This window comes from Macrobrachium nipponense, chromosome 33 (genome assembly GCF_015104395.2).
Source record: "Macrobrachium nipponense isolate FS-2020 chromosome 33, ASM1510439v2, whole genome shotgun sequence".
Classification (NCBI taxonomy): Eukaryota; Metazoa; Arthropoda; class Malacostraca; order Decapoda; family Palaemonidae; genus Macrobrachium; species Macrobrachium nipponense.
The window spans coordinates 18,197,445-18,221,908 of NC_087219.1; the positions used below are offsets into that span (position 1 = coordinate 18,197,445).

Sequence of the window (24,464 nt, forward strand, 5' to 3'; positions counted from 1 at the left end):
ACATATTGAAGAATGAAACCCCAACAACGTTTATTATAAGGTGACAAGCGATTGAGAGTTTTGCGGAGACATTAAAAGAGGATTATGAATGCTTATAAGGAGTTATAAGTGATTGGAGTGTTTACGAAACGTTTATACTATATTGAAGACTGAAACGTAAACAAAGTTGCAAGTTGGTGAAAGGTGCTGGGAAAATTACGAGATATTAAAGGACATAGAAAAATTAGAAAGGGATTATTATGGAATAGAATATTTAGAAATAATAAAAGGAGTACATCAGATTAAAATATTGTTAAAGTATTTCACAAAATTAGAATCTTGACCAAATTCATGATGGAACTGTAATTTAGGTAAAGAATTAAACTAGGATAAGAATATTTTAAGACGAAGTGGAGTAATTTAAATGCATGTGAGAAGTTATAAAAAACCAAAAATCTTCATAGAACTTTTGGTAAAGGATTAGAAAAAAAAATGAACGAATTATAAGGATTTGGTAGACAATATTCAGAAGTAGTGGGAGCAGTTATTAGAAATTATGTTAATGGAATATTTACGGAACTGGAATTATTTTAAGTCTTATATAAATGCAACAAATTAACGAACGAACAATTTAGATTGCAAGATGTTAACGGGATTATGAAGAAATGAGTGAAGGAATTAATTAAAGGAACAAGGAAATAAAAAAAAAGTTAAAATGTAGAACGATAAAGAGCAATTAAACAAACTTGAACAAATTTAATAAAAATATTTAATGAATTAACCTGGAATTGTAGGATTTGTGAGAGGATGAGGTTGAACGCACACTGGAGTATAAAACAAAAAAAGAAATAATGGATTAGTGAAATTACATTTATGAAGGATGAAGACGTTATACAGAAAAGTAACTAAGATCTGAATATAGAAGAAAATCTAAAATATAGAAAATTAAACTTTCTATCCTTGATAAGTTTGAAATGAACATAATGCTAGCTCTTACTTAATGGGCTCCGTGACATGATCGTCGTCAGCAGACTTATTCTGAGAACCTGGCGTTCCTCGGAGAGGCGAGAAGCTGTAGGTGTAACTGCCCTCGGTGGTGCCATCTGACGAGAAGTGGAGCTTCACCTCGGTGACATTCTCGGCGACGTAATCCTCATCCCCTTCATCGTCGTGGTAGTTGTCGTACTCGGCGTCGAACAGCGTCGCGTTGACTGCTCTACGGCGGCGCCTGCCGTACGATACGACCCCTCCTCCACAGTTGACCTGGGGGAAATGAGAGGTTTGGTTTCGTCGATAAATTTTGGGATGAAAACGGTAGCGTGAGTGATTTTGGGCGTTTAAAATGGCACCTGATTTTAGGTGCCAGCCGAGCAACGCGAGTTCTGTCATTTAACAAGGCAACGGGCAGGTCACATAATCAAGACTTTCTAAGCTCCTAGAACCTCTTACCGGGTCGCAGGCCTCCTGGCAGAACCTGACGGTGGCGACGAAGTTGACCCTGGCCGTCGAGGGGAACCTGAAGGCCTTGAAGTTGGCGTAGAGGTTCTTGGTTCTGTCTTCCACCAGGAGTTCTGGGAAGATGTTGGGATATCGAGGACATCTGGCGGGGGAATGAGGAACGACTTGAGTAGATTGATATCGATAGGATGATTATCTAAATGATGCATCTCTATGCCGTGACTGGCGATGAAGTTAGAAGCCACAATAATGTACATACTATATATTTTCCAAAATGCAAAAAGGTTAAAATCAAGGATCTTTCTGGCTGAAGTGGACTGTTGTGCAAACAGTCGAAAGCTCCCTATCTTTTGAACCTTTTGGTATTTTGGAAAATATACAGTGTCATATACATTACTGTGGCTTTTAACGCATCAATAGGATTACTTGGTGGATAACTTGGAAAACAAGAGCAATAGATTGAGAAAACTGATACTAATGGGATGTAAGCTTGTGGATGGAATGAAAGACGGGAGAAATGGACGGAGGAAGGAGCAATTGTACACTTAATTAATTGAGAAGAAGAAGAAGAAAAAGAAGAAGAAAGATTTTAAGACATCCTAAAGAGTTATTTTTATAAAGGTACTATAACTTAACACAGTCAAACAAAAAAGTAACGAAATTAGACCAAGTTAAAGTATATGTTCCTTGCAGAACACATCCTGAACCATTATTTCAGCAGTACATTATAGCTTCGCCTCTAGTTAAATCAAGAAAGTAACGAAACAAGTCTGAGTTAAACTACACAGTCCTTGTAGTCAGTTATAGCAGCCATATTTGCAACATGAGGCGTACGTCCCACCAGGGGGCTAATTTGATTTTTAAAGGGGCCAATTCGAGAAGGTTTCAACCAAGTTAATGGCCTTTTAGGCTTCCTCCACGTGAACATAAGAATTATATATACACCACAGGTGGCATCATTATTAGACGTGATTAGGTGGGGTATGGCCACAAAAAACAAAAAAACAAAAAAAAAGATTGGGATCACACCGGGGGCATCATTGTTTAGAGGTGATTAGGTGGGGCATGGCCCAAAAAAAGATCGGGACCACACAGGTGGCATCACTGTTTAGAGGTGATGAGGTGGGGCGTGGCCAAAAGGAAAGGAAAAATAAAAGGTTGGGAACTTCCTCCTACCCAATGTTGTCGATGAGCGTCATGAGCTCTCCGTTGTCTGTTCGCGCCTCCAGATTGCGCGCGAAGATGGCGAAGGCCGACTGCTGCTCCATCTCGATCTTCAGCGTCAGCAGCTCGCCGAGGTCCACGTTGTTGGCCTCCTGGTCGTTGGCCTTGTAGATGCGCATGCGCACCGTCGGCGTCGGCGCCGTGTTGCTGATGATGTCGTTTTCGCCGCCAGGACGGAAGGCGGCGCTGCGAGGAGGGAGGAAGAGGGAAAGAGGAGGTCAGGTGGGCGGAGGTCAAAAGGTGATGACGTCATTGACATCAGAGATTAAAATGACAGACTTTAAGGGTTGTTTATCACGCGATGGACGATTTAGGATGTCATGTGGGTGGGCGTGACGTCCTGAATCTTACATCACTTAGAATGTCAAAGGACAGGAGAGTAAATTGACTAACATTTCCAAGAACATTCAAATATTAAGGATTTTCCAAAGGGCATTAGGTTCTAATAATAATAATAATAATAATAATAATAATAATAATAATAATAATAATAATAATAATAATATCATTGTAATAAGGCTAGGCAATTAGTGTTTAAGTGTATTTTACTAATTCAACAGTTGAAAATGATGACAAAACTCTAAATGAGCCCAATTAATGATGAAAATAAGAATAAGAAAAACAACAACAATACTAACAGTAATAACGGAGGAAAAGATAGAATTGGATTCAGGTTCAACAAATAAGACAAAAGAAAAAAAAAAAACAGAATCCCTAAATGTCCCGAAATTGAGATCCAGAAAGTTATTAAAACTAAACTCTTTGTGCACTTACGCAGAAAAACTTATTAGGAATGTACAAAGAAAGTATATACACCTGGTGAGTTCAAAAATGAGTTCTATAATGCAGAGTGCCTAGGTCGTGGGATGCCTGAATCTTATATATAGGCCGGATTTTGATGGATTGTCTGACTTCATCTCTTCTGTAGGTCTATTATAGTCTGATCTCTTTGGCTTTGTAGGCCTAATGCGGAGGAATAATTTAATTGCCTTTTCATGTCTGAATGGTGAGGATTTTCCAGTTCATTTGATGTAGGTCTATTGGTGAAGCCTATTTTTACGTCTTGGTGTCTTCTGTCTGATATCTTCGTTTCACTATGTCTAATTTTGTTCCTGTAGGTCTGGTGGTGATGTAATACTTATTATTTAAGGGTTCCTTAGGTCTCATGCTTTTGGATTGCGTGATATCATCGCTTCTTCAATTTGAAGTTATAATCAAATATCTGATTCTTTTTTCCTTTGATGAAGTGTTAGCAAGTTGATGCCTTTCCATATATCTGCGTAAGATTAACTCGTTGAACATAATTAAAACTTTTTAGACCTATACAATCTGATTTCTTAGCTTTTACAAATTTAACAAATGAGTTATCATATCTTGTCCTGTAGGTCGAAATAAGAGACGTTTCGTTAGCTGTCTAACTTCTTTAATTTTTCATTGCCCTAATTATGTCGAGTACAAACAAAAACTAACCTCCAATACTTATTTAGGGAGACATTGTTTTTATTGCAACTCATTATAGTTAGATGGGTGTTTCAAATGTTACTGTAGCTCCAAACACGAATGTATTCACAACTCATGAGTTTAAGGCAGCATTTTTGTAAATTGAACATTTAACTCTTATAACAAAATTTAAAGAATGTTATGCTTTCGCTCCGGTCCGTGTTTTAACAAAATATCTCAGAGTGGATTTTGATGAGTATGGTGTAAATATGTAGTAAGTGACCCTCTACAAAAGTGATTCAAATTCCGATAGAGATTTATGGAGATATCCATCCATATAGTTACAAAGCATGGTGTATATTCTCAACTGAATGTTTGTTTGAAGTACAATTATTTGTTTAATTTTCCTCTTTTACATTTCGATACAGGGAGACGCTTTATTATAATTGTCTTTACTATGCTTTATTTTCTTCAGTTATCTCGTTACATTCAGGAAAATTGTGGTTTATCTCAGACTTCGCAATTCTTCTTTAATTTCACCATATGACGATCAAGCTTTTATTTCCTTCATATCTTTCCAACGATGGTTTCCCCTCACTGTGGTTGTATATATATATATATATATATATATAATATATATATATATATATATATATATACTCAACTCACTATCCTTCTTACTATTAGAGTATTTCCAGCCAAACATATCATTCATTCACTCTCTCTCTCTCTCTCTCTCTCTCTCTTGGCTTCTCGAGCCTCGTTGTGTCCCACTGCTGCTTGCACGAGGTTCCTAAGTTTTGGTGCATGATTCTATACATACGTATATATACATACATATATATACATAAAGGCAAAAGCCCGGAAGGACAGTGAAACGAAGGAGTACGCCTTTCGACTCAATGTCCTTTACTTAGCTAAATAAAGGACATTGAGTCGAAAGGCCCTTTGCAGTACTTCTTTGTTTCACTGTACTTTGCTGCTTTTGCATTTATTTATATATTCGTATATATATATATATATATATATTATATATATATATATATATATATATAAACATGTAAATGCATATATAAGTGCCTATGTATACTATATATATATAATATATATATATATATATATATGATATATATATATATATATATATATATGTAATATATATATAATATATATTATTATCTAATGTAAACTTAATCCCATCCCCACTTAATCAACTAGACCTTTATACATTCTGCTATAGTAGAAGCTTGCACCACGTCCTAGGGGCTGGTGCAAGTGGCAATGGGTCCCACAGACGCCCGAGAGAGAGCCACTACAGAGACTACTAGACTAGCAGAGACAGAAAACTCCCTCTCTCATTAACTATTCCGATGTATATATATGTACGACAACCTCATGCTAAGAGAGGAGTTTGTATAAGAAAGTGAGACAGGAGTAGATTTTCCCCTTAATGTATTCAAGATACAGGACCTTGTTCATATTTTGGCAAGAATCTGATACCATAATGCCCTTTAGATAAGCCCTATGGGAAGGAATGATATATCCCTTGTGATTTCAACGGATTATGTGAAGATGTCTATATATACATACATATATAATATATATATATATATATATATATATATATATATATATAGATAGATAGATAAAGATATATACAGTATATATATATATATATATAGATAATATCTACATGCATATATATAATATATGTGTAGGTAAATATATATATACATATATATATATATATATATATATATATATATATATATATATATATATATATATACATCATATATATATACATATATATATATATATATATATATATATAAATACATACATACATACATACATATATATAGTGTACATAAAAAAAAAATTACCCTGGTTAAACTTCATATATTGCTGTTAAAATCACCACAGCCCTGGACAACAAAGTTGTTCACGTGTGTTCATGGCTACAGTGATGCAATCAGCTGGATTATATGGCGTTTTCCCAGACTTCTCATTTCAGTTAAAATCACAGAGCTCTGACAGTTTAGAGCAAGAAGCCATTAACACACACATATATAAAAACACAAATGAAATCGTACAGACTGGAAAGGAAATACACCATTGTCGTGTAGATATTTCCTATCCTATGTATGGGAGAAGAAGCATGAATGAACACGGATGTACACATAAATATATACAGATGGTATGCCGACAAAACAATTTGTGTTTAACAAGACACCGCACAGACGCAGAAAGCTGAAAAGAGGCATAAAACACCACCCCACAAGACCAGAGAACTCAAGGTTTGTTTTTTCACTTAATTGAATTAACTGCATATTCTTTTGACAGATTTTTAAATGTGAAAATATCTATACATCTAACTTGATTCATCATGTGTTTAAACTCTTCAGTGAAATTATTTTCGAAAACAAGTTTCTTGGGTCTTACCTTAATTCACTCTGTTTCAATTCTATAAAAAGTGCAATAATGTTTTATCGTTTCCTAAAAATCAAGTTTTTAATAAGCAATTCCTCGGGTCTTGTTGAACCTGGTCGGTTGCATCTTGAATAACATCAGTACATTCAACACCTGTTCATGCTGATCCAGGCGTCAGATTTCATGGTTTTACCAATATTCTAATGAAAAACTCTTACCTTGTTATGTTATCAATTCTCTTACTGAATCCAGTAATGAAATTGGTTGCTAGTTCGTGTTCCTTCGAACTTGGGTTTTTTTTAAGAGCAGCAGGAAAAAAGATTAATTTTAAATTTTAATTAAATAAAAAAATGTTTTTAATTTGTAGAAATGATCAAGGGAAAAAGAAGAGATATATTTTCTCAAGTATAGATGCAGGCATTAAAACAATTAACACTTTAGGTTCAATTTGGAACAGATTTGAAACAGGTTTTGGGAAATTATTTTGCTCAGTTTCAAATAAAATTGTCAAATAAAATAATATTATTGGCAGATATGAGAACAAAGACAAATTTTCAGGAAAATCAATTTGTAGATTCACTCTGAAGTGAAAAATTTAAGCAAAGATTTAAGCAAAAACTGTATCCAAAAATATGTGGAGATTAGTCACCTAGAGTATCATATATTTCATGGTGTGACATAAAGCAAATGAGATTCTTACTGAATATTTTTGTGTGAAAAAGCAATATACTAACCCTTACGAGATTGTACATCCATTCATGTAAAGACAATTGAAAACAGATTCATCTGATTTCAAAATCTCTGAATGGGATACCATTCGAGTTTTATTAATTTCATGACCATTTCTAAGCTTAAAACAACGTGATGGTTTGATTTCACAGTTTCAAGTAAGTTTTGCGACCAAAGACATTCTTTTTCTAAGCAGCTTTGATATAATACAAACCCTAAATCCCTCTTATCATTCAGAAACGGATAATTTTATATAAAGTACATGACTAATTAAGGCTGCAGTAATAAACTCATGTGAGTACCCAAGGTAACCTTGGTCCAATTAGGGCACTGGATGACAGACATACCCATGAATACAGTAACACCTCAACTTAAGTAACGAAGACTATATTATACGTAGCCTGCTTTTGAATATTTTCTAGATATTTTCTAGTTACCAACAAATCCACATGGTTCCTAACCTAAACTAGCTTGTATTTTGCACTTAACAATGAATTTAAGGGCTATATTAAAACATTTATCACACCCAAATGGTGGCATAGGAAGAAATAATCACAATATAGTAGAGATAAAGCACAGGAGTCAGCTTAGTTCAGGTGTTAATGTACTTCCCTTTCTGTTTATTTTTGTTTGTTCACCTGTCACTTATCTGTTCATTCATTTCTAGTTTTTCTCAGGAGGGTCCTGGAACTGGTTCCTGATCCGGCCGGCCCCCAAATCCCCCAAAGGCTAGGAGGAAAGGCAGGCACCTACGACACTCCTTCAACACTAGCATCTACATAGCTAAGCCCTAATGTTTCCTACAGCTGTAATGGTAAGGTGCTGTTATAGCTTCCAGTCATAAACTCATTTTTCTAAGTTTCAAAGGCACTGGGAAGTCACTAGTCAGGCTTGGTCCTCAACCCTACCACTAGAAAACATCGCTCTCCACAAAATCGGTTACATGGCAGTGACCCGTGAAGATGAGAGTGCTGCATAGTTCAAGTCAGACTTGGTAAATATGATAAAACTACGTCAAAGAAACCTATATCCAGTTACAGAAGTGGATGAAGTCTTAGGACTGTATGTGGGAACTTGATTATTACTGGTAAGTCTTCCAAGATGTGGTTTCATTATACCTATCAGTTCAACTATCGAACTCCATACTATGTCAATGTCGTTCCAAGTTACAGGAAGTTGTTCCAAAGATGCGAGAAATGCTCGGATGTCTTTTAAGAGTTTACTCAGCCATAGAAACATTTTCTTCTTTCTCATGACCTAATTTTAGTTAAAATGTTCAACAGTTGATGTGTAAACCTGTCATGAAGAGTTGTCTAGGTAAAGCAATATTTCTCCTGAATTGAATGCATACAGGAGGGGCACATGGCAATTGCCTGAGAGTTCAGAGGAAAAGACTTTGGCCAGAAAGGGAAGTTCTGGAGGCTTTAGTACGTAGGCTGTGCCCAAGCACTCAGCTTTGCAAATTTAGGTCAAGTGCTGTTAGGTTAGTCTGATAAAAGTCAAGGACAAGTCTTTCATCCACATGGCATTCACTCATACTCCAATGATGACTGCGAATGCACTAATTCTGGGATGCAAACCAGTTGTCTGAGAATTCAGGGGAAAAGTCCATGGTTAAGAAATCATGTTTCTGAGCCAGAGGCTCCAGTAAGGTAAGGGGGCTTAGTTGCCAAGGTCTTTGATAGGTAAAATTAGTAGGTATAAAGTTAGCTGGTATTTTGTATGAAACATAGTCGTCTTCTGCAAATACAGTGCACTGTTTGCCTTACCAGACATTTGCATTTTTTCTTGCTTTGTTGAATAGCAGCTTCAACAATACTTAAAAGAGCAGTACAATACAACCCGTGAAGTTAACAAAAACAGTGCAACAGCGTGCATAGCCAATACTGCAGAGGAAAATAAAGCAAAATTTGCAACCTGGTCAATGTGTTACTTTACAGAAACCTTGGCACTGTCCACACAAAGCAAATGTAAGGCAATACAGCTTTACCCTTCTGGATTGATTTCCACCTTGATGCCCGTAAGGTTACCGTAAGCTGCAGTGCCATGCCAACGACTGTATTAAAGAGAATATTTAAACAGTAATGGTTAAAAAAATGAAAAAAAGAGAGTATAGTTGCTACTGTATTGCCACAGGGCTGCTGGCTTGTTCTCAGAACAGAAGACGAGAAGTGGATACATTTCCCCGTAGGTTTGCATCTGGCTTCATACAGACACTGCCTTTGCCAGAGAAAGTTTCTCAGTTTGACTGTACTTCAAGGTAAGTTTATAAGGTGTCTCTTAAAGATACTTTATTCCAAAATTCATTTCAGGGAAATTCTCTCAGAGATGTTTCATTTCAAGAGAAGTCTCCCAGAGATAGGTTATATTTCAAGAAAGGTCGCCTCCTGATACTTATTCTGATGTAGATGACTTCGCTTATGTTGCAAAGTCATCTGATTTTCCACTCCTGTAATATTCTGTATCTGGTGTCACCCATCTGTTAGCCTACTAGATAAAATGGGATTTGAGTCACAGCCCTGTGCTCTATGCCTCAGTACCCAAAGCTCTTAAGCTGCTAAGGTGGAATTGAATCGTGAGAAATAGATTTTGAACACAGACGACTTTAGTAGTAGGGTCCTGGGCATACTGACTGAAATGGACGCCAAAATACCTATCAATCAATTCCTGTGGAACTGTACAAACATCTAACTCTCCATAATGGAGGAGGATGTGAACCATGAACTAGGGCATTACATATAAGCACCGAGCAATATAATTTTGACACCAGACCTACTGGTTAATATGGAATCTAAATCTATCATATCAAAGTAATCCAGACAGAATTTTTCTGTGGTAAACTTCAAGTAAGATGAGAAGGAAATCTCGAAATTAAACAGATAAAACAATGTAAAATGTGATGTGATGGGATCTTAGATTCACTGGTCAAAGTGGAACCTGAGTGATCTATGTCACAGAAGAATTCTTCAAGAAGGATTCGAATCCTGAGGCAGGTCTGGTTTATGAACTTAATTTTTCGTAATCCACTAGGGGAAGTTCTGCTTATTGTTTGCCTTCAGTAGCCTTTTACAGTGCCTCTTGGGGATCCAGGTGCTTTGTTTTCTGGCTTTTACTCTCCATCTGTTCCCTCTGGACGTTTCCCAACGAACTGTCCAACTTCTTGGACATGTCGCTCTATAAATTGCACTTCTCGGTCAAGAAGAAGAATTAATTCCTCTTGACTGGGGCCTAAGGATCTGGGGTTTATATTCCAAAAACCTTAGGCTGTGCAGTTTCCCTGGAATTTTTCTTTTCAACATTTACCCTTGGGGATTTTCCTCCCTGAAGAGAAAAAACTGCATCATTTAAGCCTTAAACTGCTGAAGTGTGGGTGAACACGTTTGCAGAAAACTCCCACAGCATTAACTGCTTCACTTACCTACTAAGAGGGCATGTCAGCAGTGTACTGAACCCTGTATGCTCAAGGTGTCATTTATTTCTATGTCGCATTTATTCTTGTACTCCTCGGATTTTAAGACCCTTCTTCCCCAGTGACCTTTTCACCCATCTGAACTGGACTTTTGCACACATTTCTATTCTTGCAAACGGTTTCAAATCATTCTCCAGTGTCTGCAGTTTCTCTTTACTGTGCCTGAACAGTGCTGTATCATCTGCAACAATCAGGTTTTCTTTACCTCATTCAGAGGGTCCCTTTTCTTACTTATTTCTGGCCTGGTAGCAATATCTACAGTCCTAGCTCTGACTTCTGGTTTTCTGCTGTAAATGAAAATATTGAGCCACCACGGAGTCTTAACATTCAACCCTACCTGTACACCAAACCTGCCACTTTCCTGTCTACATATTCTAACAAGACTCACCTTCCTAATAACAATATATATATACATATATAATATATATATATATATTAATATAATAATAATATAAATAATATATAATATATATAATAAATAAATTAAAGATTTTCACATGACAGATAATGTTGTTGTAACTGGCAATTAAATGAGGGCATAAGATTCAGTCACCAAATGGGTTGAACTTGAATCCAAGATAGGAATTACAAGCACACAGTATCACCCGCTAAGCTACAGCGGATAACTTATCGTCCATTCAGATATCAGTTCCATACGTTTGCCTACCTACTGTGGACATTGAGCTTTCACAGAAAACTCTCTCGCAAGCCAGCTTAGTTTTCTACTGGGCCTGGTATGATTGTAACTCATAGCATCTTGAATACCACTTCAAACCACTTAAAACCTGAAACTTATTCTGTCATTTAATTACCACTTATGGTATGCTCTCTGTGTAATGAGAAGTGTCATTATAATAATAATGGTAGGGAATATTTTTTATCATAGTTTTGATGCGAACCTTGACAGACATTTTTAATGTTAGTTATTAATGTAGCCGACTTGACTTCAATGCATGCTACCAACTTTCATGTGATATCAATGTGGGTGTATTTTACTTGATACTAATATGAAGATCAATGTCAGTAAAATTCTTTCATTTGATATTTTAGCGGGATGAACAAATATCTGATATATTGGCAGCAACGTAAGGAACAGAGAACCTGCTTTATTTTAATGTCATTGTCAGTATTTTAACTGATACTGATATGAAGGAGAATTCTATCATTTACCTGATACTGATGTCAGAGCATATATGGAATTCACTTGAAACCTGTTTGATGATGACTAAGTATCTAATATTTGATGGCAACAGTGCAAAGTATGGAAAAATGTATTGATATCAGTACCATTAAACCTTTCTGGACATCAATATCTCACTTGATAATGACATCAAGAAGGTTAAAAAACCTGACAGTTGATGGTAACATTACAAGAAATTAAAAGATCTGATTAATATAAATACCAGTTAAAGTCTAACTTGATACCAATAAAAGTATAAATATTTGACTTGGTATTGACAACAAGAAAAGTGAGCACCTGACATTTGATAACACCAAACCAAATCACGGAAGACCTACTTGATGTCGATGCCTCCTCCAGTTCTTCCAGCTCCGCCTTGCGGGGCAAAGCTGACTGTCTGGTCACCTGCCTCGAACGAACACTCCACTCTCACGGTCCTGTCAGATTCCTGCATGATCAACGGATGCTGCTGCACGACTACTGTGTTGACGAATTTCCCTTTGCTCTGTTGGAGAAGAGAATTGTCGACGTCTGGAAAAGGTTCCCTGAGGATGCTGTGGAATCACAACCTCAGAAGTTCAGGCCAAAAATGCATGACTACCCTTCAACGATTTACCTTCTTTCTGTATTTTCCGTCACCTTCTGTAACTTCTTCTCAATGAACATCATTATTCTTTTGGAAGTTTGAATTTCAAGTCAGTGGTCCCTTTGGTGACTTATATTTCTATCTATTTATTTATTCATTCATTCATTTATATTATTTCATTTTCTACTAACTGATATCTTCTTTCTGTATTTTCCGTTATCTGCTTTATCATCTGTAACCTCTTTCAAATGAACACCATATTCTTTTGGAAGTTTGAATTTCAAGTCATTGGCCCCTTTGGTGGGATTGTTCCATGTGAATAGGGACAGCAGGATCAATTTGAATTTAATGAGTAGCTTGCAATATCCCGAACTTTTCGAGTGCCGAGTCCTGAATGAATAACATATATTACTAATTTGAATGTTCTCTCACCTCTTCTCGTGTGCCACACGTATTGCCCAAGGGCACGCGCAGAACGACCTGAGTCTGTCTGTTGCCCATTTCGAAGCAGGCCTGGGCATTGCCCGTGGCATACACTCGCCCTTCGAAGGCCGTGCCAAAGGTGAAGGTCACTAGCATGTCCGTTGGAGTACAGTCGACCTTGACTGGAAAGATGAAAAACAATTAAAATTGTTGCAATGAAAAGGAGATGAATAAATCGATATGGAAAAAGAAAAGGTTTACAAACCACAACTTCTTCCAGCTTTTGGGACCTTTCCAGCTTTCAAAAACCTTTGTAGTTTTTGGAACATTTTCAGCTTTAAAAAACATTTCAGCTTTCAAAAGCTTTTCCAGCTTTCAAAATTCTTTCAGCTTTCAAAACACTTTCCAGCTTTCAAAACCTTTCCTATCTTTCACAACCTTTTCCAGCTTTTATAACATTTTCCAGATTTCAAAAAATTTTCCAACTTTTATAACCTTTCCAGATTACAAAACCCTTTCCAGATTTTAAAACTTTTCCAGATTTCAAATAGTTTTCCAGCTTTTGAAATATTTTCCAGCTTTCACTGAATAATGAAGCTACATCTTAAAAGAGGGTAAGTGAGAAAAAATGACGACGAATAAGAAAAACAAAAAACCCGTGAATTCTTACCTGTTTTACAAGCAGCTCTTTCGGAATAGAAGTAGTCCCTCTCAACCTGGAGGGCATTCTGTCCTCCGACGGTGAAAGTGTCGTCCGAACTCAAAGAGCATTCCCTTCGGAAGGACTGAAAGAAAGAAGGAAAATGATAAGAGACATTGATGTGTCAAGTCAAACTTCTTCTTCCCTAGAATTGAAGCTCCATTCACTTAATTATCAGCCTTAAACAAGTTTAGTTACTGCAAATGATACCCTCTGAGAATCCACTGATCCATACGTGTCTGACCTAAACAACTGACCTCTTTCTTCATCTAATTACCTGAGGCCTGACTGGAATTTGAAATAAAATCTAGTTGCAATAGTAAGCAGCCTATGAGAATCTGCTAGTCTCATTGCATTAAGATATATCTTAACTTCTTTTTTAGTCATAATTAAAGACTGCATTCACTTTCTTGTTTAGGCCTAACTGAAATTTATCCTTTCCTTTCGGCATTAACTGGATTTTGAGGAATTGGAGTAACTAGAACAGCTACGATTTCCGAAATAACTTTTTCGTAAAAGACATTCTGAAATTTAAGTTTCTTGATTAATCCTCACGCGATCAAAACTCAAACGCTAGCATAGACCTACTGAGTACACACAAATCCTCAATAAACAAGGCATTTCAGCCTACCTGAAAACTGTAAGCCTAAACAAACAATACTTAAGGCCTATTGAGATGACACAGAAGCATGGTGAACAAGGGAACCAAGCTTACCTGGAAGTTGTAGCTACGGCAAGTGAAATCTCTCTCTCCATCACAGTATTGTTTACATTCTGCAGGGTCGAACACGTTAGTGAAGAATCTATCGAAGTAAGGCAAGAAGCGCCCTTCGAAGTTGGCGTAGTCGCAGTTTGGAGGATCTGAAAAAAAACAAGTATTATAGAAGACCTGAAGACAGTCTGGCGGCTCTGGAATGAGAGGTAAAGCATTAAAGAAGGCTCGAGGACAGTATGGAGGCTTAGAATGAGAGGAAAATCATGAAAGAACATCTGAGGACTGTTTGAAAGCCCTGAAAGATCGAGGACAGTTCGGAGCTCTAGAATGGTATTAAAGCACATTTGAGAACAGTTTGGAGGCTCTGGAATGAAAGGAAAAGCATTAGGGAAGAGTTGAGGGCAGTTTGGATGCTCTGATATGAAAGTAAAAGTATTAGAGAAGAAATGAGGACAGTTTGGAGGCTCTGGAATGATAGGAAAAGTGTTAGAGAAGACTTAAGGACAGTTTGGAAGCTCTGGAATGAAAGAAAAAGTATTAAGGAAGAATTGAGGACAGTTTGGAGGCCCAGTAATGAGGGACAAAGCATGAAAGAAGGCCTATGAGGAAAGACTGGAGGCCCTGGTTGTATGGAAAAATATGAAAGAAGACTTGGGGACAATACGTATTTCTGTTTTCTTCTTCCAGTTTTTTTTATCCTCTTTTAACATATGGGGAAAATATTCTGTTAGAGGCTTGCTGTACAAGTTAATGGTGTCATTAAAACAAATAAAAACAATTAACTTGAATTGTTATTATAATTCTTATCATTATAATTAATATCTACAATGAACAAGTACGGTTTTTGTGCAGGTAATCATTACATGGTCATCATACATGTTAATGACTGTTGAAAACTTTAATGAGAGAGAGAGAGAGAGAGAGAGAGAGAGAGAGAGAGAGAGAGAGAGAGAGAGAGAGAGAGAGAGAGAGAGAGAGACTGCTTCGAAACCAACTCACCTGGAGCACACTGGTTCTCCATGAACTCCACGTCACGTGACCTGAAGCCGTATTTGTCCGGGTCGGTTCGTCTGGTCTCCGGCATTATTTTGCAAGTGCGTTGCCTTCTGTCATACACGGCTGACCTGTAGGGAAAATAGGGAAAATAAAACGGCTGATCTTTAGGGAAAATAGGAAAAATTAATACGGCTGATCTTTAGGGAAAATGGGGAAAATAAAAACGGCTGATCTTTAAGGAAAATAGGGAAATTAAAAAGGGCTGACTTTTAGGGAAAACAGGGAAATTAAAAAGAGCTAATCTTTAGGGAAAATAGGGAAAATTAATATGGCTGATCTTCAGTGGAAAAAAGGGGACAATTATTACGGCTGACCCTCAGGGGAAAAAAGGGGAAATTAATACGGCTGACCTCAGCCATGTCAGCTGAGATCATCTCTGCAGAGTTTCCATCATAACCAGATGTTTTTCATCCACAAAGTTTCTTTATTATTGATGATAAATAAATTTATAAGTAAATAAATAAATAATTTAATTAATTAACACATAAATAGATTAATTAATTAATTGGTAGAGGGGAAAATAAACGTCAAAATAAGACTTTACCTGCAAGGAATGCTTGTGGCTCTCAGGCACTCAGCTTGGCACTCCTCTCTTGACCTGACATTGTTGATCACACGCCCGTTGACGTTCAGGTCATACCCGGGCACGCGCACGAACGTCCAGGCTTTGCCACAGCCTCGTTCTGGGAATGGATGAGACAGATTGAAAGGTTTTGCTGATTAGCGAATAAATTGGCTGCACATGGCTCCATTGACACATTAATATCGAATTCATTTAGACTCGTGAATAACTTATAACCGAAAGGAATTATCATGATTTTATATGCTAAGTCGTTTTAACCGGGATTCGAACCTATGCCACTCAGGGTAAGGAACCATGGTAACAGTGACTTTATCCACCCTACCATCTCCCTATATATATATATATATATATATATATATATATATATATATATATATATATATATATGTATGTATGTATGAATAACTGAATCACAAAAGTTTGGAACGTGATAAATGCATAAATAAAGGTATAAGCCACTAAAGAAAGTGAAACACTGGAGTAACTGCAAGATCTTTCGACTCACGTCCTTTACTTAGCAGACCATATATGTGTGAATAGATATACACACACACATATATCATTCCCCGACCACTCACCTGGTATGCAGACTTTCTCAAAGTAAGACACCTGGGGATTAGGTGTCAGGAGGTTGGTGTCTGCCCCGGCGGCAGAGTCCAGGGAGTAGCACCTCTGGGCAGTGGCTGGAGAGGTTTCCAGGGTGACCGCTAGGCACCTGTTCCCTCGGCGGTCGCATTCCTTCAGGCAGTCGATGGTGATGCCCAACTGGTCTCTGGCTCGCATCTCCTCTCTTTTGGGATAATGGAGATTTTTATAGAGATTTTTTGGGTTTGGGTTAGATATTTTGCAGTCTGGGTCAGCTGTATTGGGTTCTGAGTCAGATATTTTTGTTTCTGGGTCAGATATTTTAGTTTCTGGGTCAGTATATTTTGTTTTCGGGTCAGATATATGGGTCAGATATTTTGGGTTCTGGGGTCAGATAGTTTGTATTCTGGGTTAGAATTAGGACAGTGAGTCAAAAAGGTTGGAATATGTGTCAGGAACTTTGAATTCTAGGTCCGATATATATATATATATATATATATATATATATATATATATATATATATATATATATATATATATAAGTGAGTACCACAGGAAATATGATAGTCGAAAAAATCCGTACCGAACGCTTTCGTCTTTAATGAGACATTGTCGACAGCGCTGAGTACGGATTTCTGCCTATGATTCTTCTTGTGGTATTCGCTTATATAACGAAGTCACGTGCATCTTCTGTGATATTTCAAGGAGATATAGTGTGTATATATATTATATATATTATACGTATAGATATATATTATCATATAGAATGATAGTGTTAACAGATAATAACTGTCTCAGAGTCTGAGAAGTAATGTTAAAATAAAGCTTAAGGATAAAAGTAAATGTATAAGGTCAATTTAGATAGAGAACTTTGACATAACAAAATGTCCATCACTAACACGCTGATCAATAACAGTTTCAAAAACATTATAGAAACAACAGTTTTACAGAGCATTTCAGGGCATCGAAATTGAAAAGAATAATACATAATAATGATGATAAACATTCGTATAAAACACAAAACCAAGAACCGAAAATGAAGTGAATAATCAGGGACAAAGGACAACAATAATTTGTAAAAAGGATAATGGTTAAGGAAAACAGGAAAACAGAAATTTTGCAGAATAATTAGGTATAGTTAAAGAACACTTGTATTGCATAGTGAACAGCAGTTAGTCAATGCACAGCAAAAACTAATTTGTTAATGATGGCCTTGTGAAACTTCTATAAGAAAATGTTAGGAAAACTGATTTACTGATACCAAGTGACGGTTACAAAATTAAAACAATATTATAAGTGACAGATGAAGAAAAAAATATAATCTGGTATTTGTAATGACAAAGATACTGAAGTAGAAGAGCTCAAAAAAAGCTTATTTACTCGACTACGAGTGCTTTGTTAAATGTTAGTTTTTTTCTAAGACCTACAGTGTAAAATAGAATGAAAAATCCACCACTCAGTTTGGTTCATCTCTGACTTGGCTTTACCGAAGTCTTATGATTTTTATCCTTGACAGTGAGCAAACCATTAATATCTAGATTTTTTATATTAGAATATAGCCTGCTTGCTTAATTAGTGCTGACATGGTTTTTGATGTCTAATGAATTTACATGAGATTTTAAGACTTTCAAAAAGTTTCATGAGACTTTTAAAAGATTTTCAATAGGTTTCATGAGATTTTCCAAAAGTTCCATTAGTGTTTTAAATTATTTTAAGTGGCTTTATGACATTTTCAAGATATTTTGTAAGAAGAATGGCTTCAGATTTAATTTTTCTTGAGTTATGAAGAGCCTCAGATTTTTTTTGAGTTATGGAATTTAATCGTTTCCCCTTGAAAATCAAGAAACGGCAAGTTTTTTTTTATGTCAAACTGTTAGAACAAACGTCTCAGATTTATTTTGATTCATGAAAAACTAAATTTGGTATTTTCCTCTTGCAAATAAAAAAACAAACAACCCAACAGAGTCTATGATAATGACAGCCAAAAGGAACAAAACTGAGCAGTAATTATGAAGTCTAGCTTGTGGATATATGAGAGCTTTAAATATTGCGACTCCAAAGTACGTGCAGATATTGTTTTAGAAATATCTTCGGAATGGAAATGAGTTGATCAGTCACCAATGTTATTAGTTATATAAAGCGCGTACGACGTACCTACTAAATACATTTAGGCATATTTAAAAGGATTATGTTAGAAGTGTATTCTCAAATAGAATACACTGAGTTTATTGGAGAATCTACAGTAAGTTTATCAACTACTTGTTATGCTGTTGTTACGGTCTGACCAGTTTAACTTGATCCTTGTTCTCTGTCCCAGAAGTAGAGGAGACAAGTGGATGTTAGGAACGGACAATTTAATTTGGGCTGCTCGTTAAGCAAGAGCTTGTGCTAGCACAGTACTAATAGCTTAATCTATTGACAGCAACAGCAGATACTGAATAGTTTGGTAAACAGAAGTTAGAGAATTGCAACATGATGCATACAAACAGAGACTAGTGACTGTGATAAACTGGTCTTATCAAATAGTCCAATCTACAGATTTTTGATGCTTGATTTGTAAACTAAGGAGGTCATTAGTTAAGGTTTAAATCAAATTTCCTATATAGGTCCTCTCAAAAATTTTCACTTGAATTTCTGATTTAGGAATGTTTTAACATATTTTTTGAAGTGCCATGAATGTAGCTTTGGGGATTCAGTATTACACTGAATTCTGATTTTTAAATTAAGCTGACTTGGAATGAGACCAATGCAGACTTCCTGGTTGTCATAATAAATGGAAATTGAGTTTTTGTAACCAGGTTTTCACTTCGAATTTAGAATGGAAAGGTCACAGATACGTTTATCAACCAAACAAAAGGAAGTCAAGACTTTTTCACAGAAAAATTGGAAAAAAATCAGTTATACAATATGAAGCTCTAAAGTCTAATCCTTGATTTGTCTTTTTCATGACGCGTTTCATGAAAGATGCAGCACCTATTGAACTATTCCGATTTCAAGTTTTGATACCGTAACTAAAGATCTATCATTTAGAAATATTACTGGATACTAATTACTACTGTTTAGATTTGTGAGTATTCTCATCACCTAGATCAGTTCATGCTTTGGTTTCTTGTTACTTGTTAAGAATCCACAGTCCTCATATTAGGTGATAGTGGTAATCTACTCCATTATAGCCTCTAGAATGATGTTCCACCCGGCTGAGTCCAGTGATCTACTGCAAGGGGGCTGGTGATCTACCTCAAATGTTTTTAGACCCATGTCCCTGCAGGTGAGTCCACTACTCCTATAGGGTGGCTGGTGATCTTGAAACATTACTTCTAAGATCTAGGAACCACCTGGGCAAATCCAGTTTCCCACTACCAGGCGGATGGTGATTTCTCTCAATACTCTCTCGACTGCAGATCCACGTTCCCCCTGGGTGAGTTCTCTGTCCTACATGTATCCCGGTGAGTTTCCCAATCGTAACGTCTTAGATTCCAGTTCTGTACCTGCCGATATTATAATAGCTGACACCGGGAGGCCTATAGCTGCTATAGCTGGAGCCTGGTCTCGAATTCTTCCAGCTGGTGCTCACTAGAGCCTGGTAGCCGTAGCTTTTCTTGGGTGATATTGTCTGCCATTCAGATCCTGACACATGCTCGTTGAAATCGGGTAGACCTATAGTGGAGGGCACAAAGCCATTCACGTCTCTTCCATTCCGTATCATGCCGTTAGGTCCATATCCATAGGGTTTGACTGGAGGGAGGTAGCCTCCTCCTACTCCGGTTGACGGATTGAAACCCCCACCTGATCCGCTTCCAGATCCAGTTGATGGATTAAATCCTCCTCCACCTGTGCCCCCTCCACTTCCAGTTGACGGATTAAATCCGCCACCAGTAGAGCCACCTCCTCCCCCAGTTGATGGATTAAATCCTCCTCCGGTAGATCCCCCTCCAGTTCCGGTAGATGGATTAAATCCTCCTCCACTTGATCCACCTCCAGTTCCGGTAGATGGATTAAATCCTCCTCCACTTGATCCACCTCCAGTTCCAGTGGATGGATTAACTCCTCCGCCAGAGGATCCACTTCCACCTCCACTTGATCCGCCACCCCCCGTGGGGAATATGGCATCACTCCTGCATTTCAAGGTGCTCTCTAAATACCTAATAATCCTAGATGGTCGAACCAACTCCAAAATTGGTTCAGTTTTCAAATATCTTTTAAAGATTAAATAATCTTGACTAGGTAATCATTTCGCTTTAAGAGTTGAAATTGGCCTTTCTAATACTTCATAGCTATTACTTAATGAGATTCTCAGTAGAATACCGAAGAACTGGAGTTGGTAAACGTTAAATGAAGATTTGAAAGAAACTTGCAGGAATCTTGTAAGGTCATAAACCACGATTGGAAAAATAATGTTCTGAGACATCCCACCTGCCATGGCTGGACTTTATAGATAGAACGACGAATATTAAAGTGACCTAACGATGTAGAATCACAATGCAATAAACCATGAAGGATTAGAAAATAGTTCAGAGAAGATGAAAGCTTCATTGTTGAGTGAAGAAATGACAGCGTCTAGAAGATGATGAATCAACCCGGTGAGATAACATGTTTCGAAGCATTTGTTTAAATTGTACTGGGCTCTTTTATAAAACAAAATTTATTTTAATCGTCAGAGTGACATCTCAATTTCTCGATTCGCTCGCAAATTTTTAAGCTTACCATGGTATCCAAGAAGAAAAGAGGAAGTAAAGCATGAGAAAACAAGGATGAGAATGCCTGAGGGGGATTATGGGAATATCACTACTCGAGAGATTGGAAAGTAACGAAATAAGAAGGGCAGGCTTTTTAAAGATTAAGGTGATAAGAGAGTCACGATTGAGATAGTATGGGCATATGTTGAGGATGGATGACGAGGAGAGAGTGAGGAGGGCTTTGGAGGAAACCCCTGGTTTTTTAAGAAAGGAAAGAAGAATTCGAGGAAGGGGAAGAAAACAAAGGCTTTTAGAATGGCGAGGAATTAAAAATGGCAAGGAAAGAAATATGTGGAGAAGGAAAGAAGAAGAAGGTTTTTTTTGGTTGGAAGGATGATAATACCTGTGATAGAAGGCAGTGGAGGAGAAGGCGCATCAGGCAACCGACCCCTTGATGTAGGGATAATGGTGGGAGAGAAGAAGACTATAGGCCTATATCTTAGCGGGAAAAAGCTCGAAAGCTGATCTGGCAGGTGAAAGATTCTTCTTTTATTTCCTACTACTAGGATTTACGTAGGCATTTGTAGTGATAAACGTGTCAAAAATATATTGCCAGGAAAATCTTGAAGTTAAGAGATCACTGTGGCTATTAAAAATATTTATATGTCCAAGATTTAATTTTAGTATGAGAGTAATAACTCAGATCTCAGTGTCAGTTTTATGAGAAATTGCAAAAAAAATAAAAAAAACAGCGCAAATACGTTAACTGAAGTTGTCCTAATCAGGAAGTACATAAATTCCCAAGTAAGAGACTTTACAAAAGGAATCTTTACACATATATTATGTTTTAACACATAAACGCACACACACGCATATAAATACTACAGGTATAGATGTACTGTACACACACACACCACCCACCACAACACACATATATATATAATATTATATAATATATATATATATAATTATATAGTAATATTAAAAATTAAATAAAAAATCACGAAAAAAATCGGAACGTGGATGGTATACTAGTATTTACTATGTATATACATCCAGTATATACATATATACATATTATATATAATAATATATGGTATATTACCATATATATACATATGTAACTATATATTATAATATATTATATACAATATATATCTATATTATATATATGTATATATGTATATATATATAATATAAATACTAATTATATATAGATATATATATAATTATATTAATATATATATATAAAGAGAGAGAGAGAGAGAGAGAGAGAGAGAGAGGAGAGAGAGAAAGGCAAAAGTCAAGAAAGAAATTGAAACAATAGAGTACCACTGCAAGACCTTTCGACTCTCGTCCTTGACTAAGCCGACTTTACTGAGTCTGCTGCTTAGTGAAGGACGAAAGTCGAAAGGCCTTGCAGCCGTACTACTCTATTATGTCCCTTTCCTTCGTGGCCTTTGTCTTCATATACATATATATATATATATATATATATATATATATATATATATATATATAATTATATATATATATGAAGGCAAAGGCCACGAAGGAAAGTGACATAATAGAGTAGTACGGCTGCAAGGCCTTTCGACTTTCGTCCTTCACTAAGCAGCAGACTCAGTAAAGTCGGCTTAGTCAAGGACGAGAGTCGAAAGGTCTTGCAGTGGTACTCTATTGTTTCAATCTCCTACGTGGCTTTTGCCTTTCTCTCTCTCTCTCTCTATCTCTCTCTCTCTCTCTCTTTCTATATATATATATATATATATATATATATATATATATATATATATATATATATATATATATATATATATGTATATATATATATATGTATGTATGTATATGTATCCCACCCATTCTCAAGAAAACGTCTAATCTAATCATAAATTTGAGAACCATGAAACAAATCATTCATTATATTTTACCTGGCGCCACGCAGGTCCACCCCCATAACCTTATCGTAGGACGGGGCAAAGCGACAGGTAACGACTGAAAGACAAAGAATAAAAATAAAACATGATTAAAGCCGTAAATAAAAGGATATTGTTCCTTTATAAAAAAAAAAAACCCTTCTAGTTAAACTTTCTTTAAACCTTTTAATTTAAGATTGAGTCTGAAGACAGGATGCATTTTGCAGTTTAAAATATTTTTCAGCAAATCACTCTAGTTTATGTTGCACATATGGCCTCTGTCATTTTTTATTAATTATTGTAACAGAAATACACATTTTACTTTTATTTATATATGGTTATGAAATGTTTCCATTAGAATTTAAATATGTTCTATATATATACACATACATATATACTATATACATATATATATATATATATATATATATATATATATATGAATATGAATATATATATAGATATATGTATATATATTATAGTATATACATATATATATATATATATATATTTGTATGTATGTTTTATAAATATATATATATATATATATATATATATATATATATATATATATATATATTAAATATAAATATTTATATATATTATTTATATATATATATATGTATATAGGGATACATATATCTGTATATAAATCTACTATATATATATATTTATAAACCCACGCATATATATATATATATATATATATATATATATATATATATACATACACAGACTTGACTGTATACATTAACCTAGGAATAATATCAGCATTTAGATACATGCAACTCTACATTATAGGCTTAGATTCCATTTAAATCAGTACTACTCACTACGAAAACTTTAGTGATATAACAAGCAATATTTAATAGTTTAGGTCATGCATTGTCCAGGAGTTTTATCTTTCATGTTTTGAAATAATTATATTCTTTGGATTACTATATCATATAATTAAGAGTCGTCCATACTGGATAACATAAATCAATATCTGTGGGAGCAATATGCAGATTATTATTCGATTTAAATAAAATTGCATGATTTAAAGTAAAATAAAGCAGTGTGCCATGATTCATATAAAAATGGCCTAAAGTATTAATTACGAAATTAATTGAATTCATATATTAGTGGGATTTATTAGAGATTTTTGGACATTATCCTTAGCTCGAGATCTCGGAGACATCAGTTGGCGTCTTCACTTGTGCCAGTTTCTCTTAGCAAGTTTTCTTTTTTCAATAAGTGACCAATTCAGGGGCAACTTATATAAAAAAAGTTTTTCCTGTTAAACCATTACTTTATAAGATTTCGTTTATTG

At 35.8% G+C, this 24,464-nt stretch overlaps 1 protein-coding gene across 6 annotated transcripts in view; it reads right to left on the reverse strand.

Annotated features, from left to right (window-relative positions):
• Nucleotides 1-24,464, reverse strand: part of LOC135202988 (uncharacterized) — a 71,325-nt gene that overhangs the window by 10,079 nt on the left and 36,782 nt on the right. For 5 of the 6 annotated variants that reach the window (XM_064232530.1, XM_064232529.1, XM_064232531.1 and 2 more), the window contains 12 exons: nucleotides 23,168-23,231; nucleotides 16,554-16,765; nucleotides 15,937-16,075; nucleotides 15,336-15,460; nucleotides 14,337-14,482; nucleotides 13,592-13,706; nucleotides 12,931-13,103; nucleotides 12,251-12,417; nucleotides 6,753-6,821; nucleotides 2,614-2,847; nucleotides 1,429-1,579; nucleotides 977-1,242 (listed from right to left, as the gene is read on the reverse strand). In XM_064232530.1, the coding sequence (XP_064088600.1) occupies nucleotides 977-1,242; nucleotides 1,429-1,579; nucleotides 2,614-2,847; nucleotides 6,753-6,821; nucleotides 12,251-12,417; nucleotides 12,931-13,103; nucleotides 13,592-13,706; nucleotides 14,337-14,482; nucleotides 15,336-15,460; nucleotides 15,937-16,075; nucleotides 16,554-16,765; nucleotides 23,168-23,231 (1,861 nt within the window). The remainder of the gene's footprint in view (nucleotides 1-976; nucleotides 1,243-1,428; nucleotides 1,580-2,613; nucleotides 2,848-6,752; nucleotides 6,822-12,250; nucleotides 12,418-12,930; nucleotides 13,104-13,591; nucleotides 13,707-14,336; nucleotides 14,483-15,335; nucleotides 15,461-15,936; nucleotides 16,076-16,553; nucleotides 16,766-23,167; nucleotides 23,232-24,464) is intronic. The other variant, XM_064232532.1, reaches the window with a different exon arrangement.